The sequence below is a fragment of the Plectropomus leopardus genome, chromosome 7 (assembly GCF_008729295.1).
Source record: "Plectropomus leopardus isolate mb chromosome 7, YSFRI_Pleo_2.0, whole genome shotgun sequence".
NCBI lineage: Eukaryota > Metazoa > Chordata > Actinopteri > Perciformes > Serranidae > Plectropomus > Plectropomus leopardus.
Genome location: NC_056469.1, coordinates 30,184,982 through 30,201,966, shown reverse-complemented (window position 1 = coordinate 30,201,966; position 16,985 = coordinate 30,184,982). Strand labels below are relative to the sequence as shown.

Here is a 16,985-nt window from a genome sequence, read left to right as displayed (position 1 = left end):
GCAGCCACTTCACCCTGCTTTTGTGTAATTTTTTCCGTTGTAAAATCCTGATCTGACAGAAACTGGGGAAGATGTAAGACGATATCAAGGCGGAGGACTCTAGCCCATGCTGGTGCTGCTGCACTGTGTGCACACGAGCAAACTGAGCCACCAGATGCCCAGCGCATTCAAACTCAGACGTTTGGAATTAATTATGCCTTGTGTTTGGCGCCGGTTATCAAAGAGCATACAAATGGAGAACTTAAGAAGTGTGAATCTAGCTGATGCTCACATATTGAGTCGTCTAAATTAGGACTTAAATAGTCTGAAGCAAACAGGGGGCTAACAACAATGGCATTTGAGCCCCAGTGAAATGACTCAGCCCCCCGTTCGCTGAAACATCACTCTGCAATCAACACGGCGCTCTCTCCTCCCATGGGGGATGTCAAATATAGCTTGGGCTTTGTGATCATGATTAGGAAGTGTAGCTGTCTACAGAAACATTACCACCATTGTTTGTCTTTCGTCTTTGCAGCACATTTGCATTGTGTCATTTGTGTATTTCTGCGTTTAAGTGAATTACTTTTTGCAGCCAGTGACACCTACTCTTATCCTTCACATTTTCTGTCTTCTGTTTTCTTTGTGTCTCTGTCATGCTGTCGTCTGTCTCTGTATTCAAGTCCAGAGTTGAGAGCAATTTATCAAGTTCAGCCTATAATCCACAGTAGTTCAACCACCACGTCACCCGCTATTTCTCTCCTGTCATTTACTCCTGCAGGCTGACCTGCTGTCGCCTTTATTTCACACACACTGTCTCTATTTCCATACCTCTGAGCATTTTTCTTTGCTATTTTGTCATGTTTTCCCCTACATTGTATCCTCTTCTCCTGTAAAGCCCTTTCATAACAGTGGATGCACTTGACCTCATCTGACCTGACTTCATCTCCACGCAGGACAACAGCCGGAGGGTGGACAATGTGCTCAAACTGTGGATCATCGAGGCCCGCGAGCTTCCAGCCAAAAAACGCTACTATTGTGAACTTTGTCTGGATGACATGCTGTACGCACGCACCACCAGCAAGCCCCGCACCGACACCGTTTTCTGGGGCGAGCACTTTGAATTCAACAACCTGCCTGCCGTCCGCAACCTACGCCTTCATCTATACAAGGAGACTGACAAGAAGAGACGCAAGGTAACTGAGAGATCTGCAGGGTAACATGGAGAGCTGAGAATGGCGAGTTTGACAGAAGCAACGTAATGTTTGGTTTATTTTAGCATTCTGTTAAAGCTGCACAAAGATTTTATAATAGTACATTTAATCAGTCAATCAAAAATCCTCCTCACAGTGAAGTTTAAAGTGCCTTTACCTGATCATTAAGATGAATGATATGACATTGTGAAAACAGTGTGACACTGTGAAAGGGGTCGCTTGTCGTCATGAACCAAGAGGGAATAATCCCTTTAATCTGCAGCTTCCATCAGCTTTTCAGTTCAGCTCATTGACTGCATTTATAGGCTCGCTTATATACCACTGTTATCCAGAATATGACAGTTTTCCTGAGTTTTATATGTGTCATGTAGTCTAAAATGCATATTGCCACCTTAGAGTTATAAAGATCTATCTGTGTTCTGAGCGGATTTCAGATGCTGAGCTTAAAATGTTTGTAATACACCTATAAATAATGATATGAACCTCTTTTCTTCAACATAAATAGCATAAAAATGCATATATACCTTATAAGTGCACATCACACAATAATAATAAGTTGTCACAAATTAAGAATATTTGACTTTCTCAACTTCGACAAAAATGTCAGATATAAACTTGAATCTAAGGTCACGATATTCCATTTTTAATTCCAAATTAGGCTTCAGTTTTTTTTGCGTGATCAAAAGAAAAGCCCAAATTTCTTGTTGGATCAATAAACACCTACTTTTTCCATTTTTTATTCCATATTTTAATGTGATAAACGGCATGTTAGGGCCTGTTCATCGGGGTATACACGACTGCATGTAAACAGAAATAGTAGTGGAATATTATTTTTGATTAGCCATGCAAACTTCTTAGTGGCAATATTGTCCTTTTCAGAATAAGGGCAAAAAAGCAATATTTTTTACATGTAAACATAGCCAGTGTTGAAGATATGATATAAGATTCACATGTTGCAGCATTTCAAAAGTCATAAGCAAGAGAGAGAAGGAAAAAAGAGACTTAGTGCTAAATAGGATAAAAACATTACAAAAATACAAATGAGGTAAAATAAATCACAACATAACACAAAATCTACACCACAGAAGTTGTTCAGCTTGTGACGTTACTGTTTAAGTTCAGACTTGCTGCTCTCATAGCATCATTTTTAGCCACAGCAGGCAGCTTCACTCAGCAAAAAAGTTCTAAAAACCAACTTCGCAGTACCTTCTCAGCACCACACAGCAGACAGACACAGTTATCGACTGGCTGGTGGAGCATTTAGCAGCTGAAGAGTCAGATATTTCCCTCAGGAGGTGGTGGACACCAGAAAGAGCTGACGGAGAGTGAATATCGGACTTACGTTACTCAGGTGGCCAAATGAATGATAATGTTGCTCTAAACTTCTGGATGTGTAAATAAGAAACTGTTTTCCAACAATTTCACCACATCAAGTTATAAAATGCTGGTACCCCTCCAACATTTTTTACAACAGAAATAAGAATTTAGGATATGAGAGCATCAGTTAAACAAAAACACAGAAATGAGGAAATAAGCTATGAGGAGGAAACATAAAGTAAAATTCTCATTCGCACTGCTTTTGTTGCAGATTGTTAGGATAAAACCCCTCGAGTCATACCATCTTGTTTTCAAAAGGGGGGCACAACATATTTTTCAATCATGAAAAAAACAACAGGGGACTAACAAAATAAATAAATACATAAAACATATGGAAATACAATTGTAGATAAGGCAATGTACACACAGACAGCAGACAAAAACTGACAAACAAAAAACAACAATAATACAAAAACAAACCATGACCACTGATTAATGAAAACCTGCAAATATTACAACCAAAGTGACCAATAATAGATTAACAATAGAGTGTGAGTGGACCACCAGCTACAGTCAGGTATAATATTTATGAATGAATAAATATTTATGAATGAATAAATTAATGTTTTTTTTATTATTAGCGACGACCAGAGTTTAACGTACATATTTTCAGACAATTTTAAAAGGAAAGAAAATGAAGCAAAGTGACAAAAGCAATGTGCGTAATCAGATCATATTCGGGAAAGACCGAGTTTGTGGATCATTCACATTTATTGTGTTGCACTAGAAAAATAAATAAATAGATAGTAAATATCAGGCTTCAGACAAGCCACCTATGGCTTAAGTCATCATAGTCTGTACAGTATTAAATAAAATATATTAATTTAAGATATAAACAGCTTCACTGAAAACAAGAGCAGTCCATTCCAAAGTAAGAGGAGAGGACCTGCTTTAACATAGCATACAACATTGAAATTGTTGAATATCAATAGGTAAATTACTTCCCTTACTTCCCTTCCCTCTGCTGGGGCTTTAAATATAAAAGCTCTTTTTACAGTCATTTAGTAGCACGAGGGACAGAGAAATGCATCTGCTTTAATGGCTTTATAACTAACACTTATGGTTATGTGACGTGCAGAGTTTGTTTTGGAGGGAAACAAGAGTGTCTTCAGACTGCAGCGACTGTGTTCATCAGCAGAGAGCCGGCTGGAAAAAAAGAAAAGTCAGAAACAATCGTAATTGATTGAGTCACTGCCACGGTTCAGCAACCCTATCAGCCCCCTGCGGAAACACAGTATCATGGCCATTTTTTGTACTACCATTTATTTGGTAGTATTTGCTTCTTGAGGTTTTGTCACTTTTAGAAATAATATTTTTTATGCAAGATAATGAATTGTGACTCACAAATGCGATAACTTATATTCTCATTTTGGCACCACCATAACAAAACAACTCATTTCTAGCTTCAAACGACACTCCAGGGATCCGGTCTTAGTCTTGCCACTCATTATTTATTCAGTGCGAGAAGCTTTAAATGAACTTTTTTTGACATTTTTCACACTTTCAGATTATTTTTGAGGGACAGCTTTTCTTTGGCACATGCTCATCTCAACTTATATCTACTTCTTTTCCTCCTCTCTCTCTCTCTAAGGAAAAGAGCACATACTTAGGACTTGTAAGCATCCCCATCTCAAGCATCACCGGACGTCAGTTTGTGGAGCAGTGGTACCCGGTCATCCAGCCCAGCGTCCTCACCAAGGGGGCTGGAGTCGGAGGGGGGAAGATCATCAACGCATCGCTACGCCTCAAATCCCGCTTCCAGACCATGAACATCCTGCCCATGGAGCTGTACAAAGAGTTTGCAGAGTACGTCACCAATAACTACCGCACCCTGTGTGCTGTGCTGGAGCCCGTGCTGAGTGTCAAGAGCAAAGAGGAAGTGGCCTGTGCATTGGTGCATATACTGCAGAGCACAGGGAAAGCTAAGGTACGGACACCTCTTTGTGTGACTCATCGGTGTGTGAAAATGTGCGAAAGCTTCTAGTCATTTTTATCTCTGCTGTAAACATTGTGTATAAGAATAAGATTAATTTATTCCTTTTTCTCTCCAGGACTTCCTGTCAGACATGGCGATGTGCGAGGTAGACAGATTCATTGACCGAGAACACCTTATCTTCAGAGAGAACACTCTGGCCACCAAAGCCATAGAAGAGTACCTCAAACTGATCGGACATAAGTACCTCAAGGACGCTATAGGTGAGACGCAACAGACGGGCACTTGACCTTTGAGTTTGCCGCTGTAAACTTTGAAGCACCTGTGCAATATTAACATCTCTGATATTCAGAAAGAAATGTGACACTCTGTTCCCATCTTCACTCTGACATTGCGTCCACTTTAACCGATTTCCGTGGGGGTTTGGTTTTCGTCACCAATCACTAGAGACCAGCTTATCCACCTGAATCTGATGTCATTTTTACACTGGATGTGGAAGCGTGCAAAGTGTATTTATATCTCATGAAGCTCTGACTGCTACCTTTCAGCGCACGTCATTGGACCGTTCACACTGGACACGCTGTGGCAATGAGCTCTCTGGCAGGCTTACGATAGTTTTGGTGTCCGGTCTAGGCAAGAAAGGCCCTGATTATCTATTAGGAATTACATAAATGATATATTATGTGTGATATGAATGATGTAATTCTTATAAATTATAGAATATGCATTTCATGCTTATTTATTTCAGATTTATGTCAGTTGAGTGAAAACAGAGAGCAGGCAGACAAGCAGATACACACTCACACACACACACACACACACACAAGCAGACATAAGTGTGATTAGAAAAGAGGAGCAGAATTGCTCGCTGACTGGTGCGGAGAAATGCACTTCTGGTGCAATCGTCCAGACAACTGCTATCGGTCAGCTAGTGCAACAGTTTACAGATGGGGGTGCTTTTATGTTCATAGTGAACATCATGTGTGACATTTCAAGTCCACTTTGAATTTCAGATCTGTTTTTGTCCTCATTTAATTTCTAGTCGTTACACATCCAATCTGTAATATGTAGGCTGTTTCTTTATTTCAGAGAATTACTTTTTCTCCAAAAATTTAACACTTTTTTGTGTGTTTTGGCTCATAGATACAGCTAACTACAGTCACTCAAAAAGTTTGCCTTCGGGTTACAGTAGTTACCTTTTTGGCTAATTAGCCAGCCAGTTTCCATGCTCTGTCTTTATTTTACAGTCAAGAGTCTTTATCCAAATTGCAGTGTGTCTTGTAGCAACGCTGCATTTGGTCTGAAACTTTGCTGGTTTTTACTTTCCAAAAATGGACTCTTTTTTTGTACGATAGGGCGTTGTTGTGGCTGCTTTCTGTGTTAACAGCACTGAACTGATGTTGGTGCTGGTTTCTACCATTTTGCTGTCACTAACGAAATGTCATTTGTAGGGGAGTTCATAAGGGCCTTGTATGAGTCAGAGGAAAATTGCGAAGTGGACCCCATGAGAACACCGCCCTCTGTGCTCCCGGACCACCAAGCCAATCTCCGAATGTGCTGTGAACTAGCACTCTGCAAGATCGTTAACTCCCATTGGTGAGTAGTTATTTAATGCCAGCACACAAGAAAAACCTTTGTTCCGAGCGTGTTTATTTATCTCTGCTATTTTAAAGATGCATGCGACTTCAGTTTCTTTCACAGAAAACTGAAGAATCTGAATCTCCACAGTTGGTTTCTGATCCAGACTTGTAATATATCCACTTCACAGTGTTTTCCCTCGAGAGCTGAAGGAAGTTTTTGCCTCCTGGAGAGTACGCTGTGCTGAGAGAGGTCGGGAAGACATAGCCGACCGTCTCATCAGTGGTTCCCTCTTCCTGCGCTTCCTGTGTCCTGCCATCATGTCTCCATCGCTCTTCAACCTCACCCAGGAGTATCCCGACGAGCAGACGTCACGCACGCTCACCCTTATCGCAAAAGTAGTGCAAAACCTGGCCAACTTCTCCAAGTCAGTTTTATTTCATTCAGTCTACAGCTTTTACACTTTGCATCCAGTCACAAACCACTACGCATGCTGTATGTTACACAGCGTCTAACATGCTTAAACAGCAAGCATTCATTCAAGACCCATTCAAGTAGAAAAGCCTAACCAGGGACAGGGGTTACAAATTAGCCTTGCCTAAAAACCCTATATGCAGTACATCAGTTTTATGTTATTGTAACCTGTTATAGTGTTTTTTTGCAGTGTTTTTGACAGATAAACAAATATATAAATAAATAATTAAATAAACATTAATAAAGACAAGCAACAAATGTCCTCATGAAATACAAGAAAACAAGCCTTTTTGTTAAGTCAATTCAGTTACATAAAATACACATTTTTTTCCACATTTCCACATATAAATATGTACAATCTTCCTTCACTTAAGTGCTCAAATGCAAATGCTAATAATAATCTTCTTATGAATAATAATTGTTATTATTATTATTATTATTATTATTATATACATTTTAGAATACAATAATAGACTGTTTATCTGCATTCATTAATTTATATTAAGAAAGTTAAAATTCAACAAATTAGTAAGGCAAACATAAGACATCGGGCACAATAGTATATCACAACAAAGTATACCATAACAGTATCATCTGCATATTGGCAGAATTAAACTTTCGAAACATTTGTACCCAAAATGGTGAAATGAAATGGTGATGAAATGAGTGGACCCAGGACAGAACCCAGGGTTATACCTGCAGACACCTTCTTCATTTTGTAACAGCCAGTTCATCCTGAACCCACAAAAAGACACTTTTCTTTTTCACTTTCCCTTTTTCTTCTCTTTTATACCCTCCATACTGACCTTTATTTCTCTCTCCACCGCCAGGTTTGGCACTCAAGAGAGGGACATGTGTTTTAGGAATGAGTTTTTGGAGATGGAGTGGGGCTCCATGCAGCAGTTTCTGTATGAGATCTCCAACCTGGACAGTGTCAGCAATGCGGGTGGCTTTGAGGGATACATCGACCTGGGCAGGGAGCTGTCCATACTCCACAGCCTCCTGTGGGAGGTCATTGCTCAGCTCAGCAAGGTAAACACAAACAAGACACATTATCTGTGCCATTATACACTGTTATTTTACACACTAATTCTTTCCAAAATAACTTTTGAGACTATATTTATGTAGAGTTTTATGTTTTGTTCCTTTTTAATTTGAGTTTGATCAGTTATTCATAGTTATGCTATCACTTTGCCCTACAGGGATTTGACACATATTGTACTCTCATATAAAGGGAAATAAATAATTTATACACATGAAAATAAAAAGCAGTCCAGTACTAAACCACCAGTAATTCTGGCATGAATTAAAAAACAAACAAAAAACAAACTTATTTCTTACAACAGAAGTCATACTTATGTCAGAGATGTTGCACTGAATAACATTATATTGTACAGGTTGTCATGTTTTTGTGTCCACCCCTTGTACATCACTTCAGGTTACTGTGAAACCAAACAAAACCCAACTCTAGATATAGATATGTCATTTCAGGATTGCATTTTCAACAATTTGGTCTCAGAAGTGTCTCACAGTTTTAATTTTCTTAGAGTTGGATATATATGACATTTAATAAAAACCTGTACATTAGATAACTCAAAATTACGTTATTTTTTAAATCCACAGCAAAACTCAGCAAAACTGGTTTTCTTTGAACCACAGGATGCCATCATCAAACTGGGCCCTCTGCCTCGCCTCCTGAATGACATCAGCATGGCTTTGCGTAACCCTCACCTCCAGAGGCAGCCCAGCCATCAGACAGACAGGGTGCAGGAGAGGCAGACAGACAGGCTGCTGTCACGGCCGAGCTTCAACAGGGGCATCTCATCCGAGTTCCAAAATCTCATGATGAGGGATCTTAATAGGTAGGCCATGTTAATGAAGCAATAGTTAACTTTATCATTGATTGTTTTCCAACTTCAAATAACTTAAGTGATTAGGTTTACATGCACAAAATAATCAGGTTTTTTTTGCTCTTATTGTGAAAAAGACAATATTCCCACTAATCTGTTTACATGGCCAATGAAAATGAATATTCCACCAGCAGCCCTGTGTGCTCAGAGTAATGTGCCCAAACATGTCGTTTATCACTTCAAAATGTGGAAAAGTGAAAAACGGCTGGTCCCACTTGTGCCATTTTTCATTCTTTGCATCAAAGTAAAATTTTTCAGTTTTCCAGCGGTGGTGAACTTGTTCAACTGTGCGAACAAAATCTCCCTCTTTCATTCCTTTAACCAGTCTCTTGAAAAGGTCGTTGCTATGATATTTGTGCATATCCAAAAACCTGTCGATATCCAAATCTTTTTTTTTAATAATCTTCTGTGTTCCCCTTTCTGACCAGAAATGTGGGCTTTTCTTTTGGACATGCATCTATTGACAATTCACTGTTTAGTGTCCAAAGATAGCTTGTGAAATCCTAATCATATCAGCATATCCCCGAAACATGCTTTATTTGGAATAAAGCCTAATTCGCGACATCATAACTGAATATGATGTTAACATGACCAGCATCAAGTTTGGAAAAGTATCAACTAATAATTGCAGCTCTAATTAATCCTGATTTGTGGTGGGGCACTCGATTCTTTTGATGAGTGTCACTTGACAGAAACCATAGAGCCATGCAACATTTTCAATTTATGCTTTGGTGACAGGTTTCATTGTGTCTCCATGGTAAACAGATGCTATTTTCTAGCCGTTATCAAATGAAAGCCACAGATTGTATCATATTAAGTTGCTGTGAGCTGTAAATTCACTACTTCTGAGCAGAAGGCAGACAAAAATGTTTTTTCGAAGCCTTACAGTGCAAAAAGTCTCTCCTCCTCTGTGCTGTGAACACAGCAGTCTGTATCAAAGAGCAGCATCACAGTGAGGAGCGCTCACTCTGCAGCAAAATCTGGGGACCAAAATGGACCTGGTTGTACACTGCACAGCACATTGACTCAGGAAAACAAAAAGGCTCAGCTTGGAGCAATCTGAGTCAACGGAGGGGTCTCCGACTGATGATTGAATCTCCAACTTTCAGAAGGCATCCCCAGTTTGTTTTGCATCTATATTTGTTCTACTTTGCTTCTTTTTGCATTTTGATGAAGTAGGGATATGATGAAATCAATAAGTTCAATTAAGAGGAGGCAATTTTAAACTTAAAAAGACAACAGAGGTGTCAAAAGCGAAGGTAGTCAGTGTGCCAGTTTAAACATTTAAGGCAGCTACATAGTGAATATATTTTGGCCCAACATAAGATGCACGTTCTGTATTTTCGCATGTTTGCTAGCTTTTGACAATCTGGTCAACCAGTTCTACCTTTATGATGTTCACGCTGGGACACACAAAACTCCTGTAGATGCGTCAGAGAGGCTTGCCTTGACTACCCAATCACATTGTGCTTCAAATTATGATGATTTCATAACAGCACTCTCCATGTGTGTGATATGAAAAGAAAGTGTGGATCAACACGTTTGTCTGTCGAAAATACGGCATTTCATCAAGAGTGTTGGGCACCCAACAACAAACCAGGTTTCGATCTTTTCGGCTATAGTTGGCCTTACTCACTGCTGTCCTCCAGCTCTATAGATATCACTCGCTTGCCTTCCCCCACCTCCACCGGAGGAGTCATGCCATCACGCTCCCAGATGAGTTTTCAGGACCGTGACCACCCCCATCGAGCGTCCTCCAAAGACATGTTCTACGTATCCCGTCCTCCCTTGGCCAGATCCAGCCCGGCCTACTGCACGAGCAGCTCGGACATCACAGAGCCAGACCCTAAGGTGAGTCTTATCACACCGACTTGGGGAATCATCATCCCATCCACTAGATCAACCTTTATCAAAGTCAGGTTAGTATGACGTGCATGTCAGTCATACTTGATAGAATCTGCCATCGTGTGATCGAGGCTGTAGTATATCATGACATCTGCTTTTTTTCCACTGATTCACCACGCAACTCATCCTAGCGGTATTTCCTGGGAAATACTTTGAGGCATTCCGATATCCAGGCCTCGCGGTAAAAACACCTGCACCACCCTCACCCATATCATCCGTGGCCACCTAACATACATAAAACCAGGGGGCGCAAAGCCTCTCATATCCCTTATTATTTAGGTGCTCAGTGTCAATAAAAGCGTATCTATGATGGACCTCCAGGATTCCCGAATGAACAGCGTGTCTAACCTGCAGTCGGTGGACATGCTCAACTCCTCCCAGGCCTCCATCGCCGGCATGGGCAGCTTCGGGGGGCTGAGCAGCGGAGGCGGTGGCGGCCTGGGGTCGGGCCTGAGCAGCCAGCTGCGGGCCGGTGGGAGGTTGTCAGCTGGCTCTGGCGGCTCCAGCATGTCCGGCGGTCTTCGGCTGAGCCAGCTGAGCCAGATGGGCACCACCACCGACTCGCTATCCCAGCAGCAGCAACAGCAGGCCGCCGCCATGCGCTACCCGCTTTCCTTCCAGAATCCTCTCTTTCATCTGGCGACTGCTGACGGGCCTCAACAGCAACAGCTCCATCACCAGCACAGCCGGGCTCAACCTCCAGCACCCCTGCTCCTGGCCCCAGAGCCCGATCCCTCTCACCAGACCTACTTGCCACAGTTCGCCCACGGGGGGTTCTCTCGCAGTGAGGACCTGTCTACCCTCAGGACCAGGGACGGTCACCTGGGCCAACCCAGCATCATCCACTCACACAGCTACAGTGACGACTACAGCAGGGCTGACTATGGACGCAGGCAGATGTCCATCCATGTGCAGGTACGTGTGTTTGTTGTTTCCTCTGATTTTGTCTATTTTAATAAGGGCTATCAAACGGCATTTTTTAAATCAAGTTTTCATTCCATTATTGTGCATTTCAATACAGTTTTGAGTTCCGTATTGACAAGGTGGAGCAATTCTTACCAGATTGTCTTGATTAGGATTGAGATAGCAGCAAAAAGCAGTTACAGCTTTTTGTCTGACAATTTTGATCTCAACACCCAGTTCATAATACTGCAAATATATAAGTAATGCAATGCTTTCATCAGTGGGCCATAGGCTCAGTGACCATTGTGTTGCCTTACTTGACATTTCTTACATTTATTTGAATGAAATATTTGTGCTTAAATCATTACTGGCAAAAGTCAGCTTTTTTTTGCCATTTTGCTGTCAATTGACAAAATAATTGTGATAATTGTAAGTGATTAGGCTATGAATGAATCTATTAACTATTCTTTCAATCAAAAATGACTAATTCTCTAGTTTCAGCTTCACAGTTGTGAGGATTTACTGGTTTTCTTTGTCTGATGTGGTAGTAAGCTCAATCTCATTGGGTTTTGTATTATTGGTTGGATGAAACAAGCAAAAAAGATGTCACCTTGGCCTTTAGGAAGTTATAACAGACATTTTGACCATTCTCTGACATTTTATAGACAAAGAGATGAATCACATAATTGAGACAATAATTGGTAAATTAATCAGTAGTCAAATTATCATGAGTTGCAATCACTATTTCTAAGTTGACACCAGTCAGACAGGAAAAATGGGCAGAAAATGAGGTTTATGACACGTAACTGAAAACTTATCAATCTATCACTTACAATGTCCTGAACCATATTTCATTGTCTCACCAAAACCTGAAGAAAAGTGCCCAACCATTGCATAAACTAATTTCCCATGAAATGAGCAGCATCATCTGCCCCAAAAAGAACCGCAACAAAAATAAAAATGCTGACTTCTTATTTCCTATTTTTCTCTCAAAGGATAACCTCCAACAGCAGCAACAGATGATGGGCATGACCTCCCAGACAGGAACTTCCCACTCCTCCCTGGCCACCACGCCCCCCTCCACAGTCCAACCTGTGCGCCAGAGTTCTGTTGCCCCGCCATCCCAGCGCGTCAAGTCCCAGACCTCCCATCAGCTGTCCGTCAGTGCAGCTGCCGCACCTACCGCTCTGGCTAAAACACGACCACAGAGCGGAAATCTCCTTCAGTCTCCGGAGTCCGGCTACGGCGGCCGGCAGCATGGGTCCCGGCAGCTGTCCGTCAAAGACAACACTGCCCCGGGCCTTCCCCACCAGCAGAGCTCTGTCAGGGAAAGCCAGAGTCCCCAGGGAACCACCAGTCAGAGCACTCAACAGTCACCACAGCAACAGCCTCCGCAACAGCACCTGCTCAAACCCTCCATGGCCAAACAGGTAACATCTGCACGCTCTAAATTCATTTCAGTCTCTTTATTCTTCTCTCTAGCGCTCCAGTTTTTTTCTGTCAGCACCTGTGCTCATGATCATTTCTCAACAATGTGTGTAAAGCCTTATTCGCATGGGACTAATATTACCTGGGGACCTCAAATTTATAATTTGTGATAATTACAGAGGCTGTGTGTGATCTTAATCCTGTTAAAATCTGGCATCAGTGTTGTTAGGCCTTGGCATCTGTGGCTGCAGCCCCAAATCTTACATAATCAGATCTAAATATCTAGGCTTTATATATATTGCTCAATCCCTCCATGGCCAATAATTTGTGATAATTACAGAGGCTGTGTGTGATCTTAATCCTGTTAAAATCTGGCATCAGTGTTGTTAGGCCTTGGCATCTGTGGCTGCAGCCCCAAATCTTACATAATCAGATCTAAATATCTAGGCTTTATATATATATATATATATATATATATATATATATATATATATATATATATATATATACGTGGTTCAAAAATAAGAACTGGCCCTTTTAATGATAAAACCCCCTGGATCTAACGATCTGTAATTGAATCCATACTTGTTCTTGAATAAATGTACATAGATACATTTCACTGCTATTTCATAAATTGATACATTTAACTATTTTCCTAAATGGAGATTTTTTTATTTTGATTTTATTTTTTAAAGCCATTGATGAGTATTTGTTTTTTTTCTCAGTACTAGTAGTTACTAATATTTTTCATCCAATCTGTTTTCATATTTAAGAAAACATGTATGCAGAAGTGCAGGAAAAAATATTTTTTCACATCCTGGGAAACAAACAGACAGATAATAACTAGTACGAGATAATAATAACAGACAAATTGTGTGCATGTGTTCACATGTGCACTTGTGGTTTAGAGTACAATTCTATAGCAGATATGTGATGAAAGGTTGCCATGCGTTTCAAAAATTGTTGTTAAATCCTCATTAAGCAAACATTATTTCTTTAGCTTCAGAAGTTGTAATGTTTCTTTGACCCAATATAACTACTTACACTTTTAACATCAAAATTCATCAGTATTCAGGAAATTTAAAAAGAGGTTTTTATGCATAGGTGCCAGAGTGCATAAAAAAAAGCACCAAAATAGAGATCCATGGGTCCATCCATTGTTGTCTGCTTATCCGAGGGCGGAGTCAGCAGGCTGAGCAAAGCAGTCCTGACATCCCTCTCACCAGCAACACTTTCCAGCTCCACCTGGGGCACCCCGAGGCGTTCCCAGGCTAGATGAGATATATAATTCCTCCAGTGTGCTCTGGGCCTGCCCCGGGGCCTCCTACCAGTTATACGTGCCTGGAACACAGAAATATGATAATATTATACAGATGTGATAATGTTAGTCCCAAGGGAATTAGCGTCACAGTGATTTGGAGTCGTGTTTGGGTTTTCTGTTTTCTCCACCTTTCTTCCTCTTTTCTGTCAACTGCATTGGCAAATATGATTGAAAGTTTTTACGTCATTTTGGATGCAGGAGGCTCCTCTTTTTACACAGCATGGGGACCCTTTGCAGCAAAAGCAAATCCATCAGAAACATCTCAAAAGATTATTAGATAAATAACGTGACAATGTGTGGCTGAATTGGCTCTGTTGGTTTAACCTACATTTAAAATATAAATGGACTTTTAACGCTTTAAGTCAGTGGTAGTATTGCAGTTTAGTACATCTGTGTTGTGTCAAGATGAGTTTCAAATGACTACATGCATTATATTGAGGGTTTAGTGTCAGTATATTCAATTAAAATACAGACTTTGCTTGTTCAGTGCGAATGCGCCACACAAAGACTTGGGGGGTGATTTCTGAATCACTTGAGATCCCCTGGTTATACTGGTCCCATGCGAATAGGGCTTAAGATGTCAGTTACTGTATTTGACTTTTAATTAACATTGTCAGGAGAAAAGGCTTGAGTCCACCAGGATCTTGCTCAAAATATGTGAACTCTGAGGCACTTGGCATTAAAGCCTGCAGAATTAAATAAAAAACTGCCTGTTCTGAAACTGACTCTCATCCACTTAAGAACTCATGTTCTCATATTCAGTGTGCCGGCTTTTCTTCCCAGGGCTCCCAGACTCCATCCACCCTCAATCCCCCAACCCCAGCCAATGAGCGAACGGTGGCCTGGGTCTCCAACATGCCTCATCTGTCGGCTGACATTGAAAGTTCGCGGATCGACCGTGAAGAGTTCAAACTGAAGGAGTACTCAAAGAGCATGGATGAGTCACGCATGGACAGGGTAGGTATCACTTTGAAGTTTAAGAGCTGCCCTTTAAATTAGGAAATAAAAACTTTATATCCATGCTTAGAGGAACATTGAGTCATGTGTATCATTGCTGAGCAGATGGCACTCAGATCTGATCTTAACACAGAAGTCTGAAGGTTTCAAACAGTGTAGGAAACAACACCCATTAGCCAGGTGTTCAAATATTTTTATATATTCACTGTACATCAAACTTTTTTGGTGTCCAATGTGTCTTTTAAAGGGGGACTTCACTGTTTTTCAACATGTATGTAATATTTAATGTAATATTTCACTTCTTCATACCATCCAAAAAATTCAGCTTACATCAATCCATAATAGAAACCCACAAAATGTTAAGAAAAGTAATATTCTCACACCTATTTTCCTCATTAAACAGAGACATACATCTGTACACATTTTTAATTTAACTTTTTCTCAGTCATGGAAGACTGATGAATTTTAAATCCCTCGTTAACTCATCATAAAACACACTTCATTGGCAGAAACAAAATGAAACTCACCCAAACTGTCTTGGTTGCTCTTGCTGGTAATCTAGTGAGTAAGTCCACTGTTTCAACAATCATCAGCTCTGGTTTGGTAGAAATAAATCCTTAATTCACCAAGTTAGATGTAAAAAATATGCTGTTATCCCCTCTGCTGGATCCCTCCACCACCAGGGGTTGCTACGTCTATCAGACTGAGCTCTGGTGGTGCATGCTGTGCACTACTTCCAATGAGTTAATAGAAAAAGGAGCGTCTGTTATTTTTGCTGGTATTAAAAAAAACCTATGGGATTTCTAAATACCCTAGTATACCATAATACTGTGATACACCCAAGCTTATTTTGTATCATAACAATGTGTAACAATGAATTGTGGCAAACTTCGCTCCATCTAATCAGTACCTTGATCTCCCTGTTTTTCCCTGACAAAATTGGCAGAGTTTTGCTGGCTCTCCTGCTCTGTTGCTTGAACTACAAGCTGTACTTCCACATTTTCGTATTGCCCACCACCACGAACACAAAGATTATAGAAGTGCATCAGAATCAGAGGCAGACCCCTCTCTCTCATAATCTCTCTTTCTGTCAGACCAAACTCTGATCAAAAGGTACACCGAGGCAGTGCCGATCAAGTGTAAACCAATATTCTTGCCTATTTCTCATCTAAAATGTTTTAAGAAAACATAATAAGTGCCCTGTTTAGCTGTAATAGTGAAGGCTTGTGAACAGAAAGTGGGCCCCATACTGTTTCCTACATGGTGAAAACTGAGGCAGAATATCCTGAGATCAAATGGTAAATCTAAGCAGCGCTGCGTAAACCAAAATTCTGTAACTGTGTCTCATATTTCTCTCCTCAGATGTTTTCACAAACATGTTTTCATTTTGTGTTTAACTGTAATACAAGATTGTCTCTCACCAGCTGGACACCGTTGTCTCAAACGGATGAGTTTGATTTTTTATGTCACCCACCAGCAGGAGCATTTATTGGTCCATTGTGGCGCAGTGCATTCTGGTAGTTTTTTTATCTTTTGATATGAAGCGAATGCCGTAGTCCTTTTTCTCTGTTTTCTCTGGTCATGTAGCACCAATTTCAAAAGTATTTGCGTCTTGCTACTGCATAGACAGCATAGTGTTAAAAAAATTCTCTCCAGCAGTAAAATACTTCTTTCTATGTCCACAAAGAACTTTCGAATCCACCAGCCAGAAAGGAAACATTTCTTATTTCTCTCCATATCTCTGCCTTAGGTACGGGAGTATGAGGAGGAGATCAACTCCCTGAAGGACCGCCTGATGATGTCCCACAAAAAGCTGGAGGAGTACGAGCGGAGGCTCCTCACGCAGGAGCAGCAGACCAATAAGATCCTCCTACAGTACCAGAATCGCCTGGAAGACAGTGAGAGGAAGCTACGGCAACAGCAAGTGGAGAAAGACTCCCAAATTAAAGGAATAATTAGCAGGTAAATGGAGGCTGTTGTTGGGATTGAGGGCAAAAGACAGCTGAGAC

The 16,985-nt window shown here is 40.8% G+C and overlaps 1 protein-coding gene across 1 annotated transcript in view; it reads left to right on the top strand.

Moving 5' to 3' along the window:
• Nucleotides 1–16,985, top strand: part of syngap1b (synaptic Ras GTPase activating protein 1b) — a 181,496-nt gene that overhangs the window by 140,871 nt on the left and 23,640 nt on the right. The window contains exons 8-19 of the mRNA XM_042489498.1: nt 933–1,172; nt 4,159–4,494; nt 4,619–4,763; nt 5,952–6,096; nt 6,269–6,505; nt 7,383–7,584; nt 8,212–8,414; nt 10,112–10,313; nt 10,749–11,282; nt 12,266–12,700; nt 14,803–14,976; nt 16,727–16,938. Coding sequence (XP_042345432.1) covers nt 933–1,172; nt 4,159–4,494; nt 4,619–4,763; nt 5,952–6,096; nt 6,269–6,505; nt 7,383–7,584; nt 8,212–8,414; nt 10,112–10,313; nt 10,749–11,282; nt 12,266–12,700; nt 14,803–14,976; nt 16,727–16,938 — 3,065 coding nt within the window. The remainder of the gene's footprint in view (nt 1–932; nt 1,173–4,158; nt 4,495–4,618; nt 4,764–5,951; nt 6,097–6,268; nt 6,506–7,382; nt 7,585–8,211; nt 8,415–10,111; nt 10,314–10,748; nt 11,283–12,265; nt 12,701–14,802; nt 14,977–16,726; nt 16,939–16,985) is intronic.